General features: G+C 42.6%; 3 protein-coding genes and 1 pseudogene across 3 annotated transcripts; 3 read left to right on the top strand and 1 right to left on the bottom strand.

Moving 5' to 3' along the window:
• Nucleotides 1-183: 183 nt before the first annotated feature.
• On the top strand, nt 184-3,371 carry LOC125111422 (olfactory receptor 52A1-like; annotated as a pseudogene).
• Nucleotides 3,372-6,194: 2,823 nt separating this feature from the next.
• LOC125111759 (olfactory receptor 52A5-like) lies at nt 6,195-7,148 on the top strand. The gene has a single exon (XM_047753830.1). It carries the CDS (start codon nt 6,195-6,197, stop codon nt 7,146-7,148), a length of 954 nt encoding a protein of 317 aa, XP_047609786.1.
• Nucleotides 7,149-13,765: 6,617 nt separating this feature from the next.
• LOC125111421 (olfactory receptor 52A5-like) lies at nt 13,766-14,731 on the top strand. The gene has a single exon (XM_047753368.1). It carries the CDS (start codon nt 13,766-13,768, stop codon nt 14,729-14,731), a length of 966 nt encoding a protein of 321 aa, XP_047609324.1.
• A 7,932-nt stretch (nt 14,732-22,663) lies between these two features.
• Nucleotides 22,664-23,677, bottom strand: LOC125111420 (olfactory receptor 51V1-like). The gene has a single exon (XM_047753367.1). The coding sequence runs from the start codon at nt 23,675-23,677 to the stop codon at nt 22,664-22,666; it is 1,014 nt and encodes a 337-aa protein (XP_047609323.1).
• Between the last annotated feature and the right edge of the window lie 2,355 nt (nt 23,678-26,032).

Below are 26,032 nucleotides of genomic sequence, written 5' to 3'. Positions count from 1 at the left end.
AGTCCCTACCCTTGCAAAGAGTTTGTTGGAGGAGGTCCATGCAAAAGCAACCTCGGACAGCCCTACAGAAGAAGGATCGCGTTTGTGTTGCCGGAAAAGGGGTATCGGAAGAGATATTCTAGAGATTTTACGTATTCCCGATGGACCCAGCACCAAATATAATAGAGCTCATGGATTGACTGGATGCTGCTGCAGAGGATGCAAATAGAAGGACGAGGCCCTGCAGGACACACGGTGCAAAAGGGAGACCGGGTCTCAGGAGGAGAGAAGCGTCGATGGCTGATGTGTGATCGGTGCAGCATGTGAACTGACATTACCTGCCAGGTATTTGGTGAGCCAGCAAAGGCCCCACAGCAACTGACAAGTAAGTCCCACTCTTCCCAAGTTTACCTCCATAATTTTTTTCGCCATCAGCTTTTCCAGTAATGCTCCGTCCACCCCCCCCCACCATCCCCCTCTCTGTAACTGTCAGGTAGTGCTCACCTGTCAGCGCCTTCCTGTTGAATACGTCAGACACTGTGATTATTCTGAAAGGATTCCTATTCTCACTTTCTTCTTCTTTTTGATGAAGGAAAATTTACCCCATTAGAAAGAATCAGTGATTTATGGACTGGGGGAGTACTGAACTAGGGGAGCAGACATACCAAAATCAAATAGCTAATTCACTAAGTCTATCAAAAACGATATGTCAGCTGGTGAGGATTCCTGTCGTAAAGTGGCCTGACTTCATTATTTCACTTGTGTTTAACAGCATAAATCACAGCTGTCCTTGCATTCCTGGCATGTTTGTTGACATCGTATACATTAGTTGATAATTTATGAGCTTGCTAAGAAGAAGTAACTGGTTGTATATTTGAGTTTTTTAAAGGACCTTTCCTTCACTGTTTACTTTCTATTAATCTCTTTTTCTCGAGCTCAAAAACTGACTCACGTCTTCCAGATTATCTAAACTCATTAAGAATGAATGAGCCTCGGAAAAAAATAAAACTTATTTAAAAATTAAAATCATTTAGAAAAGAATTAGGAATTCCCGTCGTGGCACAGCGGAAATGAATCCAACTAGGAACCATGAGGTTGGGGGTTCGATCCCTGGCCTCGCTCAGTGGGTTAAGGATCCTGCATTGCCGTGAGCTGTGGTGCAGGTTGCAGATGCGGCTCGGATCTGGGGTTGCTGTGGCTGTGGCTGTGGCTGGTGCTACAGCTCCAGCTCTGCCCCTAGCCTGGGAACCTCCATATGCCGTGGGAGCGGCCCTAAAAGGAGAAAAGACAAAGAAAGAAAAAAAAAGAATTAGTGAGTTCTCATTTGGACAAATCTCATGCTCATGAACTACTTAAACCCGGAAACCATCTCAGTTTGGCTGAGTGACCCATCTGCCCACATCCTGTCATCATCAGTGTGTTTTCTTGACCCTATTATTGCTGCTACTGGCTTTCCAAATCTTAGAGTTTCTTCCCTCTAGTTATTCTGTAATGTGCATTACAGAATTTCAACTATTTGAGCACACAACGAACTTTAAGGATTCATCGCTGAGGAGTTATGAGCAAGAATTAGTACAGTTTTATGAGCAATTAAAAAAAAAGGAGTAAGGAACTTTGACCCAGGCTTTTGCCAAAAACATGGATTTGAATGATCTTTTTTGGAGCTCTTACTTTACATTCTATTGAAAGGCATCTAGTCTTACACAGAAGAGCTTAGATAGATGATAGGTAGATAGATGGATGGATGGATGGATGGATAGATAGATAGTAGATAGGTAGGTAGGTAGGTAAGTAGGTAGATAATGCTCTTGGGTGTGAACTGTTTTACCTCTATTTTCTTTCATAGGGAATCTTTGACACTAATATACCCACCAGAGTCTGAGAATCTGCTGGTCCAAACCAATCATTCCTGACCCTAAAGAAAATTGACATAATTAAGTACTTGAGCAGTAGCTAGAATGGACAATATGGATGGATTCATTAAACTTTAATGACCTGCTGTGTAGCGCTGGGAACATGTCTGGTCACTTATGATGGAGCATGATAATTTGAGGAAAAAAATGTATACATGATGTGTAACTGGGTCACCATGCTGTACAGTAGGAAGAAAACTGTATTGGGGAAATAACAATAAAAAAAATTAAATAACTTTAATTAAAACACAATTTCCAAGCAAAATAAACAAATCTAATTTTTTTCTTTTTTTTTTTTTTTTGTCCCAGGTCTGGAAAGAAATAACAGATAGGTCAGCAGTTTATTCCATTATGCAGGTGATTTTGCTGGTTCTAATGCAGTCAGTCAACTGGCCATGACATAATACCTCATTGGGGTAGACGGCGCTCTTGGATGCCCTTCCAAAAGTGATGTGCCTCTATCAATCTGTCTTTCCAATATCTGAATGAGATGGGTGGTATGATCTTAGAGTTCAGCAAAAAATCAGACAATATGATGACGTTGCTAAAAGCAGAAGTAAGATCAGTAGCACTGAGTCTTTCCTTTCCTTTGCATCAGGAGTCAAGGACACTATGTCCTGTCCAACGTCACGATCCTCACGCCCTCTGTGTTGACACTGATAGGGATCCCAGGCCTGGAGTCCGTGCAGAGCTGGATCGGGATTCCATTCTGTGCCATGTATCTCACTGCTGTGCTGGGAAATTCCGGGCTTCTGAGCATCATCAGGTCAGAACGCAGCCTCCGTGACCCATGTACATGTTTCCTGGGCATGCTGGCAGTCACGGACATCGCACTAGTACCACGTTGTGCCCAAGATGCTGGGATCTTCTGGTTTCATGTCTCAAGATTTATTTTGATGCCTGCTTGCTTCGAGTTGGCTCATCCACACATTTCATGTCAGATGCATCCTGCTGGCCATGGCCCTGGACCGCTATGTGGCCATCTGTTCCCCCCTGAGACATGCTGCCATCTTTACCCAGCAGCTAGTCACTCGATTGGGGCTGCGGTAACACTCAGGGCTGCCATCCTTGTGCCCCTGCCTCGTCCTGATAAAGTGTCGACTGCACCTTTATCATACCACTGTCATCTCCCACTCCTACTGTGAGCACATGGCCATTGTGAAGCTGGCTGCAGGAAACGTCCGAGTCAACAAAATCTAGGTCTGTTTGTGGCCTTCACTGTTTGAGTGTTTGACCTCACCGTCATCACTCTGTCCTATTGTCCAAATATTCGTGGCAGTGTTCCGTCTGCCCCAGAAGGAGGCCAGGCTGAAAGCGGTCCACACTTGCGTCCCCACATCTGCGTCTTCCTGCAGCTCTACCTCCTCGCTTTCTTCTCCTTCTTCACACACGGTTTGGGGGGCGCATCCCCCCTTACTCCACATCCTCGTCTCCAGCATCTACTTGGTGGTCCCTCCGTGCCTCAATCCGCTTGTCTAGGGGGCAAGACCAAGCGATCCGCATCCATGACAAAAATGTTCCGTTCGTGAAAGTACCCAGGATTCATCCTTTCAGTGTTTCTTGGTGGGCAATGTCATAATCCTTCACAATGTTAAAATGAACAATCTATGTTACTTGAATGTTTGAGTTTTCCATTATTTTTTTTTTTTTTATTTCGGAATGTTAGCATCTTACAGATCCTCTTAGCCCATGACAACGGTCTCTCAATAGGATGGTGGATTCTATCTGGGTAGAGAGCAAGACATAAAGAGAAAATAGCAAATGTATGTCCTTCCCTGCTCTTTCATTTTAGTTCCTGGGAATGTCTCCTTGTAAGCATCTGACTCTAGAAGATTCACACATGACAGATCCCTCACTGAACTGAGATACAGCTAAGGCGTGTTTTGCAGTGTCCAGGTCCTCAGGGAAATCCAGTTCTAATGCTATTTCTTGGTCACCCGTGTTGTCTTCAATAAAAAATAGAGGGAGGTCCTGTTGTGGCTGAGTGCTTAGGTACCCGGCTAGCATCCATGAGGATGCGGGTTCAGTCTCTAGCTCTCACTCCGTGGGTTAAGGGTCCAGCCTTGCTGTGAGCTGTGGTATAGGACACAGGCACAGATCCTCATGGCTCGGGCTGGGGCTGGGGTGGGGCTGGCAGCCCACTTGATTGACCCCTAACCTGGAACGTCCATGAGCCCCAGGTGCAGCCTAAAACAAAAAAAAAAGGAAGGATGGTATTTTATCTATGTTGTTATCAAAACTAAACATTTTGTTCCTAATGAGATAATACAGTCCAGAAATTTCAGTGAATGTGCAAGTTCCTTCAGGGAATGACAGGCACAGAAAGCATAAGAACGCACGTGTTCCATTTTACACATCAGTACTTTCTCTCTACCCCCCACTTTTCCAATTACTTCCTCAAGCGTTTCAAAATCCTAGAATCTTATCCATAGCATCTGGAGAAGAGCAGCATAATGGTGAGTCTGACATAGCAGTTCATAGAAAAAAGATCTAGAGACTGACATCTGTGCCGATGGAATGGAAAGCGTATTTGCTGAAGGTATATGTGTTTAGACTGGAAAGGATGCAAGAAAAAAGACGCCCTCCAGCTAATTCGGTAGAAATGCTCATTCGAGCAAAGCGCTCCTCAAATACCTCAAGTTCTTTGTGAGCCGAAGACGAATGTCCACCAATTGAGTGCGGACTTTGATTGGCGATCAAACACTTTATGTTTCTTCCACCTCTTTAGAGCGACTGTGTCCTTTACTGCGCACAGTCACGCTGAGATGTGCTTTTATCCACGGTCAATCCTTGTTCCACCAACACAGAAACGGAGACAATGAGATGCTTTAAAGTTGGCTTTAGAGCCTGTAAAGCGAAGCGGTGGCATCCAGGATGTACATTCTCCTGGCAGACTTCAGATCCCGTGCCAGTAACTGCCAAGATGCACAGCCAATGGGTCTCACTGGAAAGCAGATCTGGGGTTTTGAGGAGACATTAAGACATTAATGCATTTGCTGCTCAATGCGAAGACTTAGTCCACATTTGCAGCTGTCTTGCACTGTGGCACACGACCTCAGAGAACCAGGAGGGTCCTCACACTGGAATTTATATATTTATATATATATATATATATAATCTATATCTCATATGTATATATAAATATAATCTATATCATATATATATATATATTGATTGATTGATTTGGAGAAGAGATAAATACAGGTTGTAGGGAATTGGCAGGCAGGAACGTCCCCACGTTTGGGAAAATGATAAGGCAAGCCACTTGCAGGAGGCCCTGGAGGCACACAGTCTTATGCATGAAGGAAGCAGGAAGGGCACAGAGGAAGAAGGGAATGGAGCCAGTCCTGTGAAAACCAGTGTGTAAAGGAAAATGTTCACCTGTATAGCAAGTGTGTTTTGAGTGGATATAAGATGCATAAGGCTATAAGTAAATACTACATTTAAAGGGGAGTTTTGTTACTGTAAATAGTTATGAAAACATAGGTATTCAGGCCGAAAGACTGTGGATAAGGAGAGAGAATAACTGAAGACAGAGGCTGATACTGGAACACAGGTGATGTGCCCACAGTCGGGCCTCCACACACAAATCTAAAAGAGACTGGTAAGGATATAACACCCATGAGTTTAAACGTGTGGATTTACTGTCTCAGAGTTTAAGAAGGAAAAGTATAAGATGTACGGCTGGTTTTGGGAGAACCACTGAAAGTCTGAAACATTGGATTGAAAGCATCCGGGGAGAATCTTTTGCAGAGTGTTCAGACCATGGAGAGACTAAGCTGGATAAAAAAGTTAGGGAGTTGCAGACCTGAAAAACATTCTTTTCACAGTTGCTAATCTGATATGATCAAGCAGAACGATTTTCTACCATTGCCGATTCCTCATAGCTAAGCTGGCTATAGAGTCCAGTTCCTGAAATACCTTTACTCTGAATTCAATGAATTTTGTCCCTCACTTCCAATTAGCAGGTGATGAAGAAGCATAGAAGATGATAAGCAAAGATGAGTTAAAGGGATCTTGTTTGTTCCTGTAGTCATGGACCAAAAAGGAAGCCATCAGGTCCACTTAATACATTTCATTGAAAATTAGGACGACGTGCAGAAACATAGAACCGGAGGACTGGTCACGTAATGACACTGGAAAAAGGGACAGAAAATTAGCGAGGCATAGTTGGGATAGAAAATGAGACGGGATACTCCTAACTAAGGTCCATTTTACTACAATAAACTAATTTGTCTTATCTTTAACTTATGCAGCTTCACAGGCAATAGAAGATGAAGCGGCCCTAGCCCTACGCACCAGATGAGCAAGCTCACCTTCAACGGCTCAGTCTTCATGCCCTCTGTCCTCACACTCAGCGGGATTCCCGGACTGGAGTCCGTGCAGTGCTGGATCGGGATTCCGTTCTGTGTCATGTACCTTACTGCTCTGAGTGGGAATTCCCTGATCTTAGTGACAGTCAAACACGAAAGCAGTCTCCAGCGTCCTATGTACATTTTCTTGGCCATGTTGGGGGCCACGGACATTGCACTTAGCACCTGCATTCTCCCCAAAATGTTAGGCATCTTCTGGTTCCACTTGCCAGACATCTCTTTTGAAGCCTGTCTTCTGCAAATGGGGCTTATTCACTCCTTCCAGGCCATTGAATCGGGGGTCCTCCTGGCGATGGCCCTAGACCGCCACGTGGCCATCTGTAACCCCTTGAGACACGCCAGCATCTTCTCCCGACAACTGCTGACTCACATTGGAGTTGGGGTGACACTCAGGGCTGCCATTCTCGTAGCCCCGTGCCTGGTACTCATCAAATGCCGTCTTAAACACTATCGAACTACCGTCATCTCCCACTCTCACCGTGAGCACATGGCCCTCGTGAAGCTGGCCGCTGAAGACACCCGGATCCACGAGATCACTGGTCTCTTTGCTGCCTTCACCATCTTAGGGCTTGACGTCATTGTCATCACTGTGTCCTATATTCCGATCTTTGTCACTGTCTTCCGGCTGCCCCAGAAGGAGGCACGATGCAAAGCCTGTAACACCTGCATCGCCCACATCTGCGTCTTCCTGCCGTTCCGCCTCCTCGCCTTCTTCTCCTTCTTCACACACAGGTTTGGTTCTCACATCCCGCCCTGTGTTCACATCCTCTTATCCAACCTTTATTTGCTAGTCCCACCTTTTCTCAACCCCATTGTCTATGGCGTGAAGACCAAACAAATTCGCGACCACGTCCTGAATATGTTTAGGTCCAAAACATCCTGATCACTAGTGGCTCCTTCTGTAGAAATTTTAGGTTGGGTCAAAGAAGCAACCTGAAGATGGTGAACACCTGTCTACTTTTGAAAAAAAATTTAAAACTCCAATGCTCATAGTTTAAGGAAGTGTTTAACAAACTCTCAACTACTTAAGAATTTTGATTTGCTATTGATATAAAGAAAACCTCTCAAGTTGCAATTTTAAAATGTTTTTGTAATTCTTCTGTTTTGGTCCTGTTTGTTTAAACCTGGAACTTCCCGTATGGCAATAAGTATGCCCATATACAAAACAAAATTGTCGAAAACACTTCATTTCAGGAAAGTTCCCAGAATACATTAATATTTTTTAACTGCTTCACCAATCCATACTATAATTCTGGCTAGGTCTCACTTGCAAATATCTGCTTGTGCATCTACATTTTGATAAATTTTGTGTCACTTATGAATTTTTATCTACTTCCCCAAAATAATAATGAATACATATATATAGTGTATAAACGATAATATCAACACCAGCAACACAAAAACTGGATGATGCTAACCAAATTCTGTGAACACTGAGGAGATGGCATAGGAACGAATAAGAAAAAGTTAATAAAAACTTTAGGTATATGCAAAAACATATTTTTTTAGTCAAATAATTTGCTCAGTACTTAAATAGAAACCATCCTTCCAGAGACACACTTTTTAATGATTTTACCCAATTTGAATTTTACCTGAAATTAGAGGTTTAAGTTCTAGCACTGAACACTTACACAAAAACATTTCATTGCATTTAGAAATTTCATACTGCAAGTATCTTGAGTACAGGAACTGTTTCTAATTTATGTTTGCGAAATTCAGGAAAAATAACACTGAATAATGTACAGTTCAAACATTTTCCTGCTGTTGCTCAATGGTATTCAAAAGCAACAAATCTAGAGGCTCTAAGGTAACACACACCATCATGTTACAGAAAATTTGCACAGTAGAGATTATGCCGATGTTAGTAAAGTAAACAAGACGATAACTTGAGTGGATCATTATATCTTGAAAGTATGAGCCAGACACGGAACTGACATAGGAGAAACTGGCTCCTCAAAGAGGGACTTCAGCTTTTTCTTCATTCGCTGCTGTTCCTCCCCCCCACCCCTGCACACACCTTCATCCTTTTGCAGGATGCTGCATCACTAGAGATCCAGTTTAAATTTACTTCAATTAGTCTTCAAGACTCAGAACCAATACGATGATTTTTAAGAAGGACCGAGTAGACAGACGTATCTGGATCTCTAGTTGTAAAATTCGTAGTTAGAAAAGACATAACCTATGGAAGTATTCCACCACCAAAAGAAAGAAAGAAACAAAGAAAGAAAAAGAAAGGGATAATGACATTCAAGAAGCAGGGGAAGAGAATAATTAAAAAAAAAAATCTTGAATGAAACAGAAGTAAGTGTGAGTCATAATGCCCTTAATTTTTAATAAAATTTGTCTAAATATGAGGTATATGAAGAAAGGAAAAATACAGCAAGAGAAGTAATAAACAATGTATTAGTGTATATCAGACATACAGACATATGTTGCATGAGAATAATAAAAGCTTAATTTACTTGAATTTCGTCTTAAAGCATTAAGTGCTTCAAAAAGTAGTGGCATCCATATTGCATTGTGGGTAACTGGTGAGGACCTCAACAGCTCAAAAGAAAGTAAAATGGCAAATACGCGGATTCTTTCAAAAAGATCGTCATGCAGAAGGACACAGAATAGAGGTCAGAAGTATACGATATTCCTGAATAAGGAACCGAGGCAAGCAGAGAGTAATGACAATAAGAGATTAATGATGCGTGACCGGGAGAACCAGATTCCAAAGTATAAAGCACAAAAATGCATCGAGGAACAGAAAGGACCCTACTAACACATAGGATGTTAAACAGCTATGTTTAAAAAGCCCAAGTTAGGTAGAAAAAACAACCTAGTTGTTTGAAGAAGACAAAATTTTCTCTTGGCTTCGGATACATGATTTCATTTATCTTCCAGAGTACGAGGAAAGGCAAACAACAGAAACCATAAAAATGCATTATGATACAGAAAAAGTAATTTTCAAATGAGATTGTGAGGTATGATATGGCCATGGGTTGAAAGTCCATCTTCTTAAGCCTATAATTCATTAAAGAGGACAAGAACAGGGTGCAAGAATCGAGCAACTACTTTTTGTCTTTAAAGGAGAAGATGAGATATAGGTTAGTTCGTAGAAGCTAACAGTTCCGTTGAAAATACAAGCAAGGTAATGACTTTACCTTTGTAAGAATAAGGAGAATTAAGTCTTTGATTGGGGTGATTAGAAAGAAGTCAGTAACACAGCCACTAGGGCAGGCATGTTTTCTTTGCTTTTTGAAATGTAACCTCAAAGGAAAAGTGCAAATAAATTACCATAAATGTGAGGACATAAATCATTTTCATATCCCACAAGCCTTGTACGAGTCCCATTGCTCATTACAATCTCTATCCTCCCCAAAGGTATCTCTATACAATATCCAACATAACTACATGTGTCCCATTGCTCATTACAATCTCTATCCTCCCCAAAGGTATCTCGATACAAATATCCAACATAATTATATGTTTGCTTGGCTCTATACTTTTTGAAACTAAGCATGCATTCTTAAATGTTATAATTTATTTGATTCTTTTTAAAATTGATATAAATAGAAGCACATACTATTTTTTTATTGTTCTTCTTATGGATTTTTATCCTGGATATTTTGTGTGCCTCTTTCATTCTCTTCCTCTTCCTGCATAATGTACTATGGAAAGAATAACATTTCTTTACCCATCCTATGTTTATGGGCATGGAGAAGGGTCAAGTATGAAGAACAGATTTATAATCATTCTCGAACATGGATCTTGGGGCACTTAGAGTGATGACTTCTGCATCTAAAAACGGCTAATTCATAGGGTACCAACACGTTCCAACATGAGTAGATAATGTAACACATTTCTGAACTGCTTGCGTCAATTAAACCCACTGGCAGAATATAAGAATCTGCATTACTGGAATCTTTACTAATACATGGTACAGCCCTTCATAATTTTAGCCATATAGTATATATACAAAAGTAGCATTTGCGACTGTGGTTGGCACTTTCCAAATAAAACCAGACTGCATCACAGATAGGACATATACCAATCCGAGAAACATCTCAACTCTCCACCTGATGCAGGGGGTCATCTGCTACCCTAGACTCTATGTCTAATTAGCTGAGTCCTCCGTTGAAAGGCACATCAAATCTGGGAGTGGAGCAGACCCTCGGTGCCTCTGTAGGCAGTATCATTTTGGGACCAGTCCTTAGAAGGTCTCTATGCTCCAAGATCTGCAGCAGGGAACAAATCTGACCTTGGAAAAGGGGATGAAAACACAAGCAAAATGCTCAATAGTTTTCCACGTGCTGACTAGTAGCCTACTTGAAAGCAGCCGGACCCCGGCTTTGCACTCTGTATGAAAGGGCTCTTCAATAGACCAGCTGGGTTTGTTCAACAGAGAGGACAGGAGAGAGAATACTGTGCTCTGAAAGCCATCCCTAGGATGCTGAAGGTACGTTTTAGATATAATTAGAACACGGGATTCTCAAGCATATATGTATCTTAAATTAAACTACATATTAAACACATTTTAGAGTATCAAAGTTCCTGTGATCAAGAGATGCTGAAAAGTCCCCACGATCTCCGTCTCTAAGCAGAACCATCTTCCTTCACCCCATCTGCACACACAGGAAGCATAGCACCTGTGCACTGCTGACTTTTCTTCAGCTTGCCCTTTGTCTTAGCAAGGCTTACTTCTCACAGAGCTTACTACTCAATCAGCCCTGTCTTTCCAAGCCTTTCCAAACACACTTCTGCCTGGGGTTCTGAAGTGCATCTGGAAATCCTCTGAATGCCCAAGACGGCCAAGAGGAAGCGAGAATAACTAAGAAGAGGCGGTTATGTGTTGTGCTTCCAATGTCCTTTCCTTGAAAAGCATGCAATAACGCAGGCCAGTTTTCTCAGTCAGGGCATGGAGTCCAGCTCTCGTGCACCCCCACGGTGGCCTTCCTTTTCTTCTGCCACACATCTAGCAGGAGAGGGCGCCCCAACCTCTGGTGCTGAAAGAAACACAACTGCACTTTGACTAAGAGGACACTGTCGTCTCCAGGCTGGACTCGATATTATCAGGTCCCCTGGGAAATGAGGAAGAAGATTGTCCTGAGAAATTCTGGTTACCCCTCTGGTCCTAAAACTCCTTCCTTGCCCTAGAGAGTAAAACGTAACTCTCAGGATTTGCACGAGGCCATGGAACGTTGGTCAGCAGGGAAAATTATGTTAGAAAACACAAATCATCCACAGCTGAGAGCAGCAAGAACAGCCTCCTCCTGCACTTCCCACTGCTGCTTCTGGATGCTGAGTAAGTGGATGCTTAGGTATGTGTATCCGGTTAAGGGGAGGTAAAAATCAGGTGTCTTGAAGTACAAACACAAGTACAGGCAGTGAAGCCAGACCATAGGGGAAAAAAAATCCAAGTCGTAAAAGGAAAGAGTATAAATATATTTTTGATAAGGTCTGATTTCGAAGTTCTAGGAAGTATGATTCAAGAACAGTACTAATAAATCCGAGACTCTGCTTGGGAAGATGGAGGGTTGAGGGCAGGTAGCAGCCACTGGGGAGGCCGAGGAATCCTGCAGATGTTTGACCTGAGGAAGAAAGCATCTTTAGTGCCTTGAATCTTTGTTGCTAATGTATCTGAAGACACAGAATTCAAAAAGTAGGACGCTCGTTCAGAGAATGCGCCAGCTCAAGACAAGGAGATCTTTTTGTGCGGCTTGTGCATGCTTGGACAGTCTCGGGACGTATGCTCATAGTCAGATGTCAGGAAGCAAGACCGAGGAATTCGGTTTGAAGAGGGTGATTTGGCAGCATAAAATTCAAAGCATTCCAAATTTAAAATTTGAAGAGTTTGAGAAATGGAGAGTTTGAGAGGGGCGGTAAAGAACCAAGAATAATATCCAGAAGCAGGGACTTGATTTACAGAGAAATACGTTGGAATGCTTAGGACAACAGCACTTTCAAAAATTACAATCTGCTTGATTTAGACAGTTAATCCCTTATGCAACCAAGCTCTCCCATGTCGCTTCAAAAAGAGATCCTGCTGCGTAGCACTGGGATGTATGTCTGGTCACTTGCGACGGAGCAGGATAGTGTGAGAAAGAGAATGTATATGTGTATGTGTCACTGGGCCACCTTGCTGTGCCGTAGAAACCTGACAGAGCACTGTAAACCAGCTATAATGGAAAAAATAAAAATCACTAGTTAAAAAAAGAAAAAAAAATAGATAGATTCATCAATGCTTGCTCTTGTCATCCCGCCAGCTGACCTATCTAATCCATTGCTGGTATTCAGCGACTGGAAAATGCCAAGGGCTGCAGCCTCTATTTTGCAGTGAGAATGTTGTTCCAGGGCTTCCTCTCTCGGTCTCTCCTGGCCCCCAAGGCTCGTCCACCTGAATGCAGCCAGGTGCTGCTCTCTACGGAACATCTTGGACGGTTCTCAACCAGGCCAACTCCCTCGTATTTTCCGTTCGGCTTTCACAGAAATGCAACCTTTCCCCCCCCTTCAGCAGCAAGTAGCCTTGATTGCTGCGTAAGGATCGTCTCTGGCACCACCACCTCCACGTGGAGACCTCGGCTTCCAGCGCCAATCACTTCACCACCCCTCTAACAGCCAGAGGCTTCTCACGCCGCTCCTGCAGAAACGCACGAGGTCTCTCCTGTCCTCCACGGCTACTCGCTGACCTCTTCAGTTTATTAACTGCAAACTGTCTCTCTAATGTCTGGAGAAGAGGCTGTGGGAGGAGCCGCAGATGCTTACCTAACTGGCGAATATATATGACTTTGTTTCCTGAATCAGAATTCCCATGGTCATAAAAAACCCACTGCAGCTGCCACTGTCTATCTCCGGCTGGCGGTCTGCGTCCTGAAGCCATTTCATACTTCGAATATCTTTGGTGAGAAGGAAGTTCAAGTTCGGGGAGGCCATTGAATTAGAGTAGGGGGCCTTCAACCAATGTTTTTAAAGAAGGATCAGCATGTTCTGTAGAAACACCCAGCCTGCTGGTCTAAGGTGAATGGAAAGTAAAGGGGAAAAGGAAAATATATGTTGGGGGGGAGGGGAGTGCAGGGAGAGAACAGTGAGGGACAAGGGTTCCGGTATCTCTTTGTTTAAAGCATTGTTCCCTTTTCTTTTTTTCCGCTTATTTCCACCAACTGATTAGAAGAAGAAAGGGAAGATGGAGTGGGGCAGGAAGGAGACCCCCCACTGCACAGCCTGATCACTATAGCGCCATCCCAAGCGTGGAGTCCAAACACTCAGTTTCTATGCTCTGGGGACCACTGGGTGTGGATGGAGGCTGCTGCTGCTCAAGTGTACGCTGGCGAAGCCTTCCCTAGGTCTTCATGTTGGCAATGTCTCATTCATTTGTGAAAGAAAAAAAAGATAAATAGGCTTATGAAGTTGATTCTCCTCCTAATGGCATTCAGTAATTGTGCGACTGGCTGAGAACAGGATTGGAGTAAGTCCCAGGCTGGCAAAGGTTGTCCTCTTGCTAAGAAGACCCCTGCCATGCCTATTGCTAATGGCACCGTGTTAACGCCCTCCGTGCTGGCCCTTATTGGGATGCCCGGCCTGGAAGCTGTCCAGCGTTGGACAGGGACTCCATTCTGTGCCATGTACATCATTGCTTTGACGGGGAACTCTCTCCTTTTGGTCATCATCCAATCGGAGCCCAGTCTCCAGGAGCCCATGTATGTCTTCCTGGCCATGTTGGGAGCCACAGACATTGGCCTTAGCACCAGCATTGTCCCCAAGATGCTCGGAATCTTTTGGTTCCACTTGCCAGAGATCTATTTTGATGCTTGCCTCTTTCGGATGTGGCTCATCCACACATTTCAGGGTATTGAGTCGGGCGTCTTGCTGGCCATGGCTCTGGACCGCTACATAGCAATCTGTCATCCTCTGAGGCATGCTACCGTATTCACTCGACAACTAGTCACTGACATTGGCGTTGGAGTGACACTGCGGCCTGCCATGCTTGTGATCCGATGCCTGCTGCTCATCAAGTGTCGCCTGAAGCTTTACAGAACCAAGCTGATATCCCACACTTACTGTGAACACATGGCCCTTGTGAAACTCGCCACGGAAGATGTTTTCGTCAATAAATTTTATGGTCTCCTTGGCGCCTTTACTGTTGGAGGCCTTGACTTCCTTTTGATCACTCTCTCCTACACACAAATATTTATCACTGTCTTCCGCCTGCCTCAGAAAGAGGCGCGTCTTAAGGCATTTAACACGTGCATTCCCCACATGTGTGTCTTCTTCCAGTTCTACCTCCTTGCCTTTTTCTCCTTTTTCACTCACAGGTCTGGGACTGATTTCCCATCATATGTACACATCACCTTGTCCAACCTGTACCTACTGGTCCCACCTTTCCTCAACCCCTTTGTCTACGGGGTAAAGACCAAACACATCCGAGACAAGGCGATAAAAATGTTCCATTCCAGGGAATTCCCTCAGTGGCTCAGAGGATGACGAACAAGTCCAGGATCCACGAGGATGCGGGTTTGACCCCTGGCCTCGTTCAGTGGTTTAAGGATCCGGTGTTGCTGTGAGCTGTGGTGTAAGTCGCAGACACGGCTCGGATCCCAAGTTGCTGTGGCTGTGGCTGTGGCTGTGGCGTAGGCCAGCAGCTGTAGCTCTGATTCGACCCCTTGCCCAGGAACTTCCATTTGCCGCGGGTGCAACCCTCAAAAAAAGTTTTAAAAAATGTTCTCTTCCAAAGACCAGGCTTAGCATTTGATGGATCTAATCCCTCCTATAAATGCATCGGCTCATCTATTGCGCCTATGTGATCTAAGCGTCTAGTTAATGGTATGGAGCATCGCCCTACTTGAGGAATCCGTTAATAAGCACGTGAAAGATCGTGTTAAAGAATTCCACAGGTTATCGAACTTAAGTCAGAATGCAGTCAGAAGAAACTGAGGGAGCACTCCCACTCCTGGGCATCTATCCAGAGAAAACCACGACTCGCAAAGACACATGTGCTCCGATGTTCATTGCAGCACTATTGGCAACAGTCAAGACATGGAAACAACCTCAATGTCCATCGACAGAGGAGTGGATCCAGAAGATGGGGTACATAGACACAATGGAATGTGACTCGGCCATTAAAAAGAGTGAAACATGGATGGACCTAGAAACTCTCATGCGAAGTGAAGTCAGCCACACAATGAGACACCAACATCCAATGCGTTCACTGACATGTGGAGTCTGAAAAAAGGACAGACTGAACTTTGCAGAACAGATGCTGACTCACAGACATTGAAAAACTCATGGTCTCGGAGGAGACATTTTGGGGGGTGGGGGGATGTACTTGGGCTGTGGGATGGAAATCCTGGGAAATCAGATTCTTAGGATCATTACACAACTACAGATGTGATGAATTCATTTGAGTAATCATAAATAAATAAGTAAATAAATAAAGGAAGAAATGGAGGGAACCAGATGAGAAGATGCTTGAAGACTAAACCCTTGTCTGTAACACCTGACTCTCCTTGTCACCCAAGGTCAGTTCTGGACGAAGGAAACAAAGGTGGAGACGCCTGTGCGGATCCCAGTGAGGAATAACACTGACACGGACCTTTTCTCCCACTTGGAGCCCAGGACCCACCTCCTTCGTATTAGTGCCCTAGTCTCTCTACCTTCCTTCTCCAACCATTGCAAAATCTTCTTTAGTGATTACTTTGGGCCACCAAAATCTACCCCTTGAATAGCTCCTTCTTGTTAATTACAGATATAAATATCTCCTTCTTGAAGGCTGTTCTCATTAAGTAATTCATGGCATTAAGTTTGTGATTCTCATGATGTCAAATGTACTTGCACAAGCAAATTTAAGACGGGGCCACACAAGACCAGGCTTCCTTTCCGTTGTTCTTAAATGCTCATTTCATTTCTTCATTTGTTTAAAGAGCAATGTGAATAAAGCTTTGGTATTTGAGGTGTGCATGAATGTTACAAATGTGGGGAGGCACGTTGTAGACTTACTGCAGAGAATATCATTCGAAAGTTTTTTCAATTATTTTCCTAAGTCAACAAGCAATCACCTTTTGACCTACTAAGGATGGAGTTAGACCTGGACAGAAATAATGGAAGTTGAGATTCTCACTATATTGGTTTCCCAAAGTCTCTCTTCCTTTTTCTTTCTTTTTCTTTTTTCCTTCTTTTCTTTTCTTTTTTTTAGTATAAAATAAAAATTACTTTGTTCTGCATTAAGATGCTCAAATGCTAATGATAAAATTTCATGGAGAAACTACATTTTGCAAGCCCATCATTAATGACTGCATGTAATCAAATGTCTACCGAGAATATTTAATACAAAAAGCAGATTAAATTTGGTTACAAAAAAAATCATTGAGGAAGTGGTGATATGCTTGAGTTCAGAGACAAATGAGCCCAGCTCGAAACTTCATTTTGCCACTTCCTAACTATGTGAATTGGAAAACAATTTATTCTCATAAATTAAGCTGCCTAACCTATAAATATAAAAGAATAACCCATGTTTCTCTGGGAATTAAAGACAGTGGTTTCAATAGTGTAAAGCAGTGGGTCTCTGCATGCAATGGACGGCTCGTGCCGCTTGGTAACTAGTAAGGACTCACTTGTCACGTGATCATTTTCATTGTCTTCATCATCACTAATGTTTTCATCATGAAAATCATCATCACTCCTGTTGTGCTTGAGTCGAAACATTATGCGCTGCTTTTCAGATGGTCTAATATCCCACAATATTCAATGTAAACTTTTTTCATGACCCAGTCTGTTGTCACTTTGGTTGACTTATCCATGCTGAATGCAGTGTTACTGCTGCCTGTTTCTCTTTCCATGTCTATATATCTATGTGTACGTAGTCAAGTTTGTTCATTTTACATGCTTTTATCATTTATAATCTTAGAGTCGTTTGCTTGTGTTTTTAGCTTTCGATCGAAGAGTATTAAAAGTTCCCACCAGGAATGCGGATGAGTGTCTTTCTATTGTTAGAACTGCAGAATTTTTGATGGGTGTACTTTTAAGCTATGAGTAGTTAGATACTCCTTATTATTACGTACAGAAATATTTAAAGCTAACGCATCTTCTTGCTTGATTGACCTTTGTATTATCGTGAAGTGTTTCTCTTTCTCCAGGAACATCTCTTGCCTCTGTAACCTTAGTCTTGTTATTTCCTATAACTCTTCTAATGTACTAATTCCTCTGTTCTGTAATTGTCTTTTCCTATTTATTATCTTTAGCTTTTATAGTTTGTAGTTTTATAATATCCCTCTGATGTTTTTTCCTCTCTCTCTCCTTTAATTTTAATGCATTATGGTGAAATTTCCAGTCTTCTCATTGTATTTACTGATTTATTTATCTATTTGTCTCTCTATTTCCTTGGACACATTAAACATCATTACTTGAATGCCCTGACTGATAGTTACAATAAATAACAACTGCAGATCTGTTTTTACTAGTTTTTCTTTCTCTTTGCTTTAAAACTTACATTCCTATTTCTTAGAAATCTCTCACTGGGTGTCAGACACTATACATACTAAATTATGAAGTTGTATTTTCCTCCGGTGATATGCCCTTGCTCTCTGACAAGCCCCGTATAGATTTACCCACTTCATCTAGTCAAGGATCTGCCTGGGTTGGAGCTTCCTGTCCTATTGTATGGGCCAGTGCAGTCCTGGCTTTGCTCGCCACGGCTCTCAAATGTGACCGAGGAGTGCAATCCTCACCCTAGATTATAATCCCTTTCTGTCCAGCACTACTTGTCAAAAAAAAAAAAAAAAATCTCTGTATTTTTCAGAGGCTCTCTGCTTCTTTGGCCTTCCCTGCTATGCAGGTTCAGAGGTGAGCAAACATTTCCCGTGAGCTCTAGCACGCTATCAGCATTTTGTCTCTCTTCCTTTCCCACCTGGAGTGAGATCCTTATGCTGCCCTCTCTTTTTCTTTCCTGCCCTGAATGCATTCCAAATTCTGTTTTTCTGAACCTCCGAACTGGCTTTTTGTAGGAAAAAATGTCCTTCTTGGCCTCCTGCTCCATCCCCAGGACTGATCCGAGACGCTCGGCGAGTGTGGATTCACACAATCGGCTCTCTCTGGTCTCCAGAATCCTCCTCCAGACCTCTCATGGCTTCAGACTGGGTTTCATGCATTTCAACTTCTGTGGTAATAAATGGATTTGCTTGTTCGTTGGGTAAATTTTTGCCTCTAGGTACCCTTTCATGTTCCTCTGGACTAAATTACACTTAGGATTTTATATGCAAAATATTTTTATTTACCTTATTTTCCCCTTTTAACACGTTTTTAAAATTACGCTTGGAAAACTTTGCCAATCTCAACATTACATATGGTCTTTAATATATATGAGATTGTTTGTGATACCTATGCATATGAAAAACCTATCCGCAAGGTAAAATTATACCCGATTTCATGGAAAATCCATAGAATGTTCTCCTTTGAATACATATCTATTTAACTTAATACCTTTTATTGTATAAAATGCAAAAAAATGTAAATCCTTCTGTTTTCTTTCCTTGTTCTCTCAATAGAGCTAATGAGTGTGATATTCAGGCTTTTTTCTATCTGAATGCATGCAGACTTATTTTTAATAAAAATGAGATCATATCATGACTATTATGCCTCTGCAGTTTTTCATCTACCGATATAAAAGAGACAACTCCGTAAATCACAAATTTTGGATTTCTTTCATTTTAAAAATTCCCAAACATTGAATATTGTAGAAGCACTACAATAGTCAGTTAATTCAGTTAATTTTTGCCCTAAATAAACCTTTTTTCAAACATATTGATTATGCTATAAATGTGTGTATTTTCATAGGTGTGTAAGCATTTTTCCTGTATATATTGATAGAAATAGAATCTCTCTCTCTCTCTCACACACACACACACACACAGTCTATCCTCGTTATTTTCTGTAATTACATTCTGTGAAGTCACTGCAAACACTGTATTAGTAAATTCTGAGCCATTCTGCTTTGGAGAAACATAGCAATAAGTTCCTTTGGGCTTCTGGTCACATTTTTATCAACCAAAGTAACATAATATTTGTGTGTTTGTATGTTTCTGTTTAAAGACACATTTTCATCTGTATCAAAGGCTCTTCATATCTATTTCTGACAAGTAAGGAATCGTAGGCAGTATTTCATTATAATAAAATACTAGCTGAGAAGAGCTGAGCGTTTCTCTGACCCTGGGTACTGTGTCTAAATTTCTTTGGATTTCATCCCGACAACAGAGTGTCCATCACACCTTTCGTCTGTTCGTTTTGTCCACTACATCTTATTTAACTTATTTCACTCGTGGATCCACAGAGGGAGCCGTTTTCCCGTTTTGTCAGAGCTTCATCACACACGGAAGATGTGACGTAAGCTCTTGTCCGAGAAGCCGCCCATGAGGCTTGCACTTTGCCTCCTCCTTTGCCGGAGGCACAGGGGTTTCCGCCCATCACCGTGGACCACACGGACCACTGTGGTCTCGCGCCTCAGGGAAGCTCATCGCTCACCCGTATTTCTCTCACAAGGTCCATCGCAGCCTGTGTCCCCAGGCAGCCCTGCGGCCCTGTGCCGGGGGGCTGTTTTAAACAGGCAAATCACCACCAGAAGAAATGAGAAAAACATAGAACCAAATAGACTGCCACAAGGGTGCTCACGAGAGCTGAGTCAAGAAAGCAGAGTGTGACCTTGCTGACCCGGGCTGAGGACACACACCTTGGGCCACCCAAATGTTTTGCTGTTCTGTCCACCAATGATGACGAAAGCCCTGCGTGCTGGTTTCAGATAAATTTAAGAAGCAGGTGACGCCACAAACACTGAATCTCTAAATATAAGGACCATATGTATAAAAATATATATGCATATGCAAATAGAAATGGATATGTATAGATACATATTCACACACAATGCATTAATGACTAATGTCTAATTATAAGTTATCAATGTATTTTAACTTATTAAAATAAAGAATGAAGGTATAAAGAGAGCATTTGGACCCTGACAGTTCATGAATCACTTTTATTCAAACTTTCCCTTTTTCACTATTAATTTACTTGGGCTCATTTCAATGTACTATGTCTTCCCATCAGTTTTTAGAGTGAAGAAATTGAGGGGAAAATTTATAATATAACATTTTATAGAAATTAAAATACTATAAAACTTATTTCCTCAGAATTATTTATGAAGAAAAAAAACTCAACTTACACAAAATGTAAAGCTCCCCAAACCCATTTTACTGCTGGATAAAACGGGGACAATATTATTGTCCTCGGCTAACTCAGATAGTCATTCTTCCTTCAAAATCTGACTTAGGATACACATAAAAACATTTCGTTTAAACATGAATGTACATAATAGGATAGAGGTCGTTTATATATCCATCATTCATTAATATCATCATTGAAGGTGAAGGTCCCTCCCCACCCTTATTGCTGAAATCATATATATTCTCCCCTATAACTAGAGGAAGTTAAGGAACAATGATTTGCAAATAGGCTCTTTAGGAAATGGGTTACCAGGAGAGGGACAGGACCAATGGGAAAGGCAGGGATTCTGACATGAAGACGTACCATCACAGGGAGCTCAAAAGAAAGGAAACCATAAGAGGAAAGGAATCTGACGAGCACAGAGCCCTGAAAGCAGACTGAGCCATAGGGACGTGTGGGGCCATGATGAGTGGTGACGCTTCCGAAAGGCCAGAGTCACAAATTCAAGAGTCTTTTAATTAAAAGGAAAAACCAATCATATTACTTATCTCATAGTAAAGCATTAAAAGACAACCCGAAAGCTAACAAAGCGACGATTCATTTCCAAATTGAACAAGCCTATGTTCTCTAGAACATAGTCCTCAGAACTTTATATGCCTGAAGGTGAACACGTGACAGTTCGTTTCCTCTAATCTACGCAGCTTAACTGAAGTAAGGCTCTGCTGATAACTTTGCTGCCTCAGTCATGGCTAGTACATAGCCAGGATTAAGTGGCGATATTTAAAGAAAGAAAAAAAACATATTTTTTAACCTTAATATTTCTTAATTCGTTGGGAAATTAAAAAAGAAAAGTAAAGAAAGAACCATGTACACCTGCATTTGATGACTGATTGTACGTAGGAAGAGGATGAGCTGTAGAAATAAAGCATTTGTTCAAAAGACTCCCCAAACCGCAATTCCACCATGGACTTGGAAAATAGACTTGTGGCTGCCGGACGGTAGAGGGAGGGAGTGGGAGGGATCGGGAGCTTGGGGTTATCAGACACAACTTAGAATAGATTGACAAGGAGATCCTGCTGAGTAGCCTTGAGAACTATGTCTAGATAGTTGCAACAGAACAAAGGGTGGGGGAAAATGTATACATGTAAGGAATACCTGATCCCCTTGCGGTGCAGGGGGAAGAAATACATAAATAAATAGAAAACAAAACAGAACAAAACAACCACAATTCTATCCCCTGTTCAGCTACTAATGCTTTACTTAGTACCTCCCTGCCTCACCATCCTCTTCTAAAAACGAAGGGGTTGGTTAATCAAACTGTCTTGATATTAAAGTCAATTGATATTAAACCAAGATTGATAATCAAGCCTATTAAAGTCAGTGAGCATCCCCCACTATCCTGAATTCACTCCAAAGGACCGACGTATGTCTTTGGGAAGACTGGGTGGAGGCATGCAGAGATGCAAAAGCTGATGAGCTGCCACTGTTCCCCAGATCTCTGCATTAAGCCACGCGGTCTAATCTGCCAATATCGGACATTCTATGAGATGAGCAGGTCCAACTCTCCAGACACTTTTGTCTAGTTATAAGTAAGAGTTACAAGCAGAAGTATGAATGAGCTCTACACAGACAACCTGTGACACATGAAAATAGTATGTAAAAGCTGATTGCTTCATACAGAGTAAACACATATAAGTTAGATGCAAAAATGAAATATGGCTCTGAACTAGAATTCAAAAATCTTACATGCTGGGAGTTCCCACTGTGGCTCAGCAGTAACGAACCCGACTAGTATCTGTGAGGATCTGGGTTCAATTCCTGGCCTTGCTCAGTGGCTTGCATTGTCGTGAACTGTGGTGTAGGTCACAGACGTGGCTTGGATCCTGAGTTGCTGTGGTTGTGGTATAAGCCTGGCAGATGTAGCTCAGATTCGACCCCTAGCCTGGGAGCTCCCATAGGCCACAGATTTGGCCCTGAAAAGCAAAAAAAAAAAAAAAAAAAAGCATAAATGGTATTAAAAATTTCTAAATTTGTAAAGTCCTCATTGACACACTATGGAATATAATTCACTTTTTATTTAATTTTAAAATTGGGAAACAAAATCAATAACACTCCCTCTGCCTATTTCTCTAATTTACTATGTAAGGTAGAAAATTCACAATCACTATGCCTTTACCCTGTCGAGCATTACACGTAAATGTACTATTACTACAAGTCACGAGTTACTTCTTTCGCAAGTACTACCTTCCCTCCCGTAAAACACATCAACCTCGAGTACTCAGGGCTGGTTTTAGGGAACCATCTCCGAATCCTGCCACGGATCTGCTGGGTCTTCACGCTGTAGATGATGGGGTTCATCAGGGGTGGGAAGAGGACGTAGACGTTGCCCATGAGGACGTGGACCACGGGCGAGAGGTGCTGCCCGAAGCGGTGCACCATGGTCAGACCAATGACGGGGACGTAGAAAACCAGGACGGCGCAGAGGTGGGCGACACAGGTCTGCGAGGACTTGAGCCGCTCCTCCCGGGAGGCGACGGCCAGGACAGAGCGCAGGATCCTGATGTAGGAGACGAGGATGAGCACGGAGTCCAGAAGCAGGGTGCAGATGACCAGGGCCAAGGCATAGACGCTGTTGAAGCGGATGTCCGAGCAGGCCAGCCGGAGGAGGTCCTGGTGCAGGCAGAACGAGTGGGAGAGGACGCGGGGTCGGCAGTAATTGAAGAACTTCAGGCGAACGATGGGAGCGGTAATGAGCAGGAGACCCCTCCCCAAAATGGCCACACCAGTGTTGATGATTCTGGCGCTGGTTAATATGGAAGCATACCTCAGAGGGTTGCAGATGGCAGTAAAGCGATCAAAGGCCATGGCCAGAAGGACTCCCGACTCCATGCAGGACAGACCGTGGATAAAGTAAGTTTGGGCAATGCAGGCATCCAGGCTGACCTCCCGGCTGAGCCCCCACAGGACCCCCAGCACCGTGTGCACGGTGGACAGCCCCATGCACAGGTCCGTGCCGGCCAGCATGGCCAGGAAGTAGAACATGGGCTGGTGCAGGCTGGGCTCCGTCCGGATCACATGCAGCACCAGGCAGTTCCCCAGGAAAACCGTGGCATAGATGCAGGAGAAGGGGATGGAGAGCCAGGGATAGTGCTGCTCCAGGCCGGGGAAGCCCGCGAGGAGAAAGGTGGAGTTACTGAGTTTGGAATCAGGTCCAACAGACATTGATTTAGAAGGAAAAACGTACGTTAGCACTGACCAGGATTCACATGTGTTCTCCCTGCCTCAGTGTCAAGTCGGAAGTAACAGCGACAATAAAAATTGGATTAGATGTAAGCCCAATACCTGTATTTTTTTAGAAGCTCAATATTCTCTGAAACAGACTAAATTAATTGATGCCTACATACGAAACCTGCTTTTTCTAAGAATCCACCCAGCAGAAGGATCAGAATCCACATGTACAAATCATCACTTTCATCTCAATACATCCAACAGCAAAGACAAAGTGTCTTGGCTTCTGGGGGCACAGTCATGTTTAAGCGTACAAAATAGAAAAGGAAAGCGCATTGGGGTTGTTCGTATATAAACCCGCTGCTGTTGGGGTGTAGGATTAGCCATTGCCTGTTACATAAGCCACGAAGTCATTTCGAGGAGGCATTTATCGGTCACCTGGTCCATTCTGATCCCCGTGTTTCAGGGACTTAATCAAGAACAACTATCACTCACAGCAGAGATGTTCTCGCCAACCTTGAAAATCAGTCTCACTCCTTGCCCGTCTGTCACAAGGGCTTTGAGAGTCTCGGAGAAGCCAGATTTATGCAGGTGCGAGAAGTATCAGAGCTGCTGGAATAAATCCTGGATCCCAGAAAATTGGGAGAGCAAGGGATGCTGCATATTGTGCTATATTCCCCTTCACCCCTGGGAGTGAGAGAACACCCATGGGCAGGGTGTGCACAGCAGGCTTTGCAAGGTTTAAATATACTTACAAGTGCAAATGTATAGAAATAAGTCCTTCACCCTGATGGATTTGAAAATGAGCTTTGAACAGAGAGACCTAGCAACCTCTCATTGTTTGCTTCCTCCATGACTTGTCTTTACATTTTATTTGAGGGGAAGCAGACAAATTTTAGCCAATTCTTTCTATTAATGTAAGATTTCATTTTATTTTCCTTCATTTCAGCTACACGCTGTCCTTCTCGTCCTTGAACCCATGGCTTAAGTACTGAAAGAGGTCATGTGCGGACAAATATAAAACATGTATATAAATCATGTAACTTGGGATAAGATTGATGCTCCTTAGAGGGGCTGACTGAAATCAGAGCCTCGATTTCCACAATGACGACACTGCTGAACATACTTTTAACATTTACTCTGGGCTCGGAGTCTGACCACTCTTTACTTTAATTATACTCAGAATTAAAGTAGTTGTGTTATGCCATTTAATTGCTAGAGTTCTTTGAGGATCACACCTTCTATTAGTGTATAAAAGCGTCACTCTTTTTCTGTGTGTTGGTTTTGTATCCTGCAACCTATTGCATTTGCTATATTTACACTCTTGAATTTTTGTTTTTTTAATTATTCTACATAACTATTGCCTAACTCCTCCTCCCTGCAGGGGAGACAAAAACAAAAACAAACAAACAAAAACCCAGAAACTGTATTTCTCAGATTCCGCTTATCGGTTTGCTTCCCTGTTAAACTACCCTGTTGAGAAGACTATCTACCAGATTTGGACAGGAGGGTATGGAGGCCAGATGTGGCAAGTTCACAGATTCTCTGACATCCCCCCCCCTTTTTTTGTCTTTTCTCTTTTTAGGAGCACACCCACGGCACATGGAGGTTCCCAGGCTAGGGTCTAATCGGAGCTGTACCACAGCCACTAACCACAGCTCACGGCAACGCCAGATCCCCAACCCACGGAGCGAGGCCAGAGACCAAACCCGCAACCTCATGGTTCCCGGTCGGATTCATTTCTGCTGCACCGCAACGGGAACTCCATGAGAAACTGCTTTTTAAAGGATAGTCTGGATCAAAAATAAAATCAAACAAAATGAAGAAAACGTGAAGATGAATGTTTGGGATTATTCTCTGCTTTTATTTTTTAGCCCATGTTTTCCCACTGAGAATGAACTCACAGATAAAAAACCTAAGTTATTCAGCAGGTAACCTACAGGGTGGCAAAGGAAACCGACAGGGTGGATAGAACTAAGCACGAACTAGAGATCTGAGCTGCCAAATTCTCATGTAACACCAGTCACCCTTTTGGAGTTTCAACTCATTCTATAAAACAGTGAGAGCAGTAATTAACTTACAGGTTGATGCAAATCTCAAACTTCACGCTTAGGAACTACCTGTCTCATAAATGCTCCTCTAAAATAGTATGTTTTATCAATAACTATAAATTAATCATGTTTTATTTACAATTCTGCAGTTCAATATATTTAGTTTAGCAAAAATGGCCTTAGCATCCATTTACATCTCAAATGAAATGTTTATCTTCATTTTCTCTTATCCCATATATTTAAAAATACCAAATAATATCAGCTACTATAACTACAAAATAGCATCTCCTTTGTTGTC

This window comes from Phacochoerus africanus, chromosome 11 (assembly GCF_016906955.1).
Source record: "Phacochoerus africanus isolate WHEZ1 chromosome 11, ROS_Pafr_v1, whole genome shotgun sequence".
Taxonomy (NCBI): Eukaryota; Metazoa; Chordata; class Mammalia; order Artiodactyla; family Suidae; genus Phacochoerus; species Phacochoerus africanus.
This window is presented reverse-complemented; position numbering and strand designations above follow the sequence as displayed.

Coding starts and splice junctions, on each gene's coding strand:
- LOC125111759 (XM_047753830.1), top strand. CDS start 6,195: ATGAGCAAGCTCACCTTCAACGGCTCAGTCTTCATGCCCTCTGTCCTC.
- LOC125111421 (XM_047753368.1), top strand. CDS start 13,766: ATGCCTATTGCTAATGGCACCGTGTTAACGCCCTCCGTGCTGGCCCTT.
- LOC125111420 (XM_047753367.1), bottom strand. CDS start 23,677: ATGTCTGTTGGACCTGATTCCAAACTCAGTAACTCCACCTTTCTCCTC.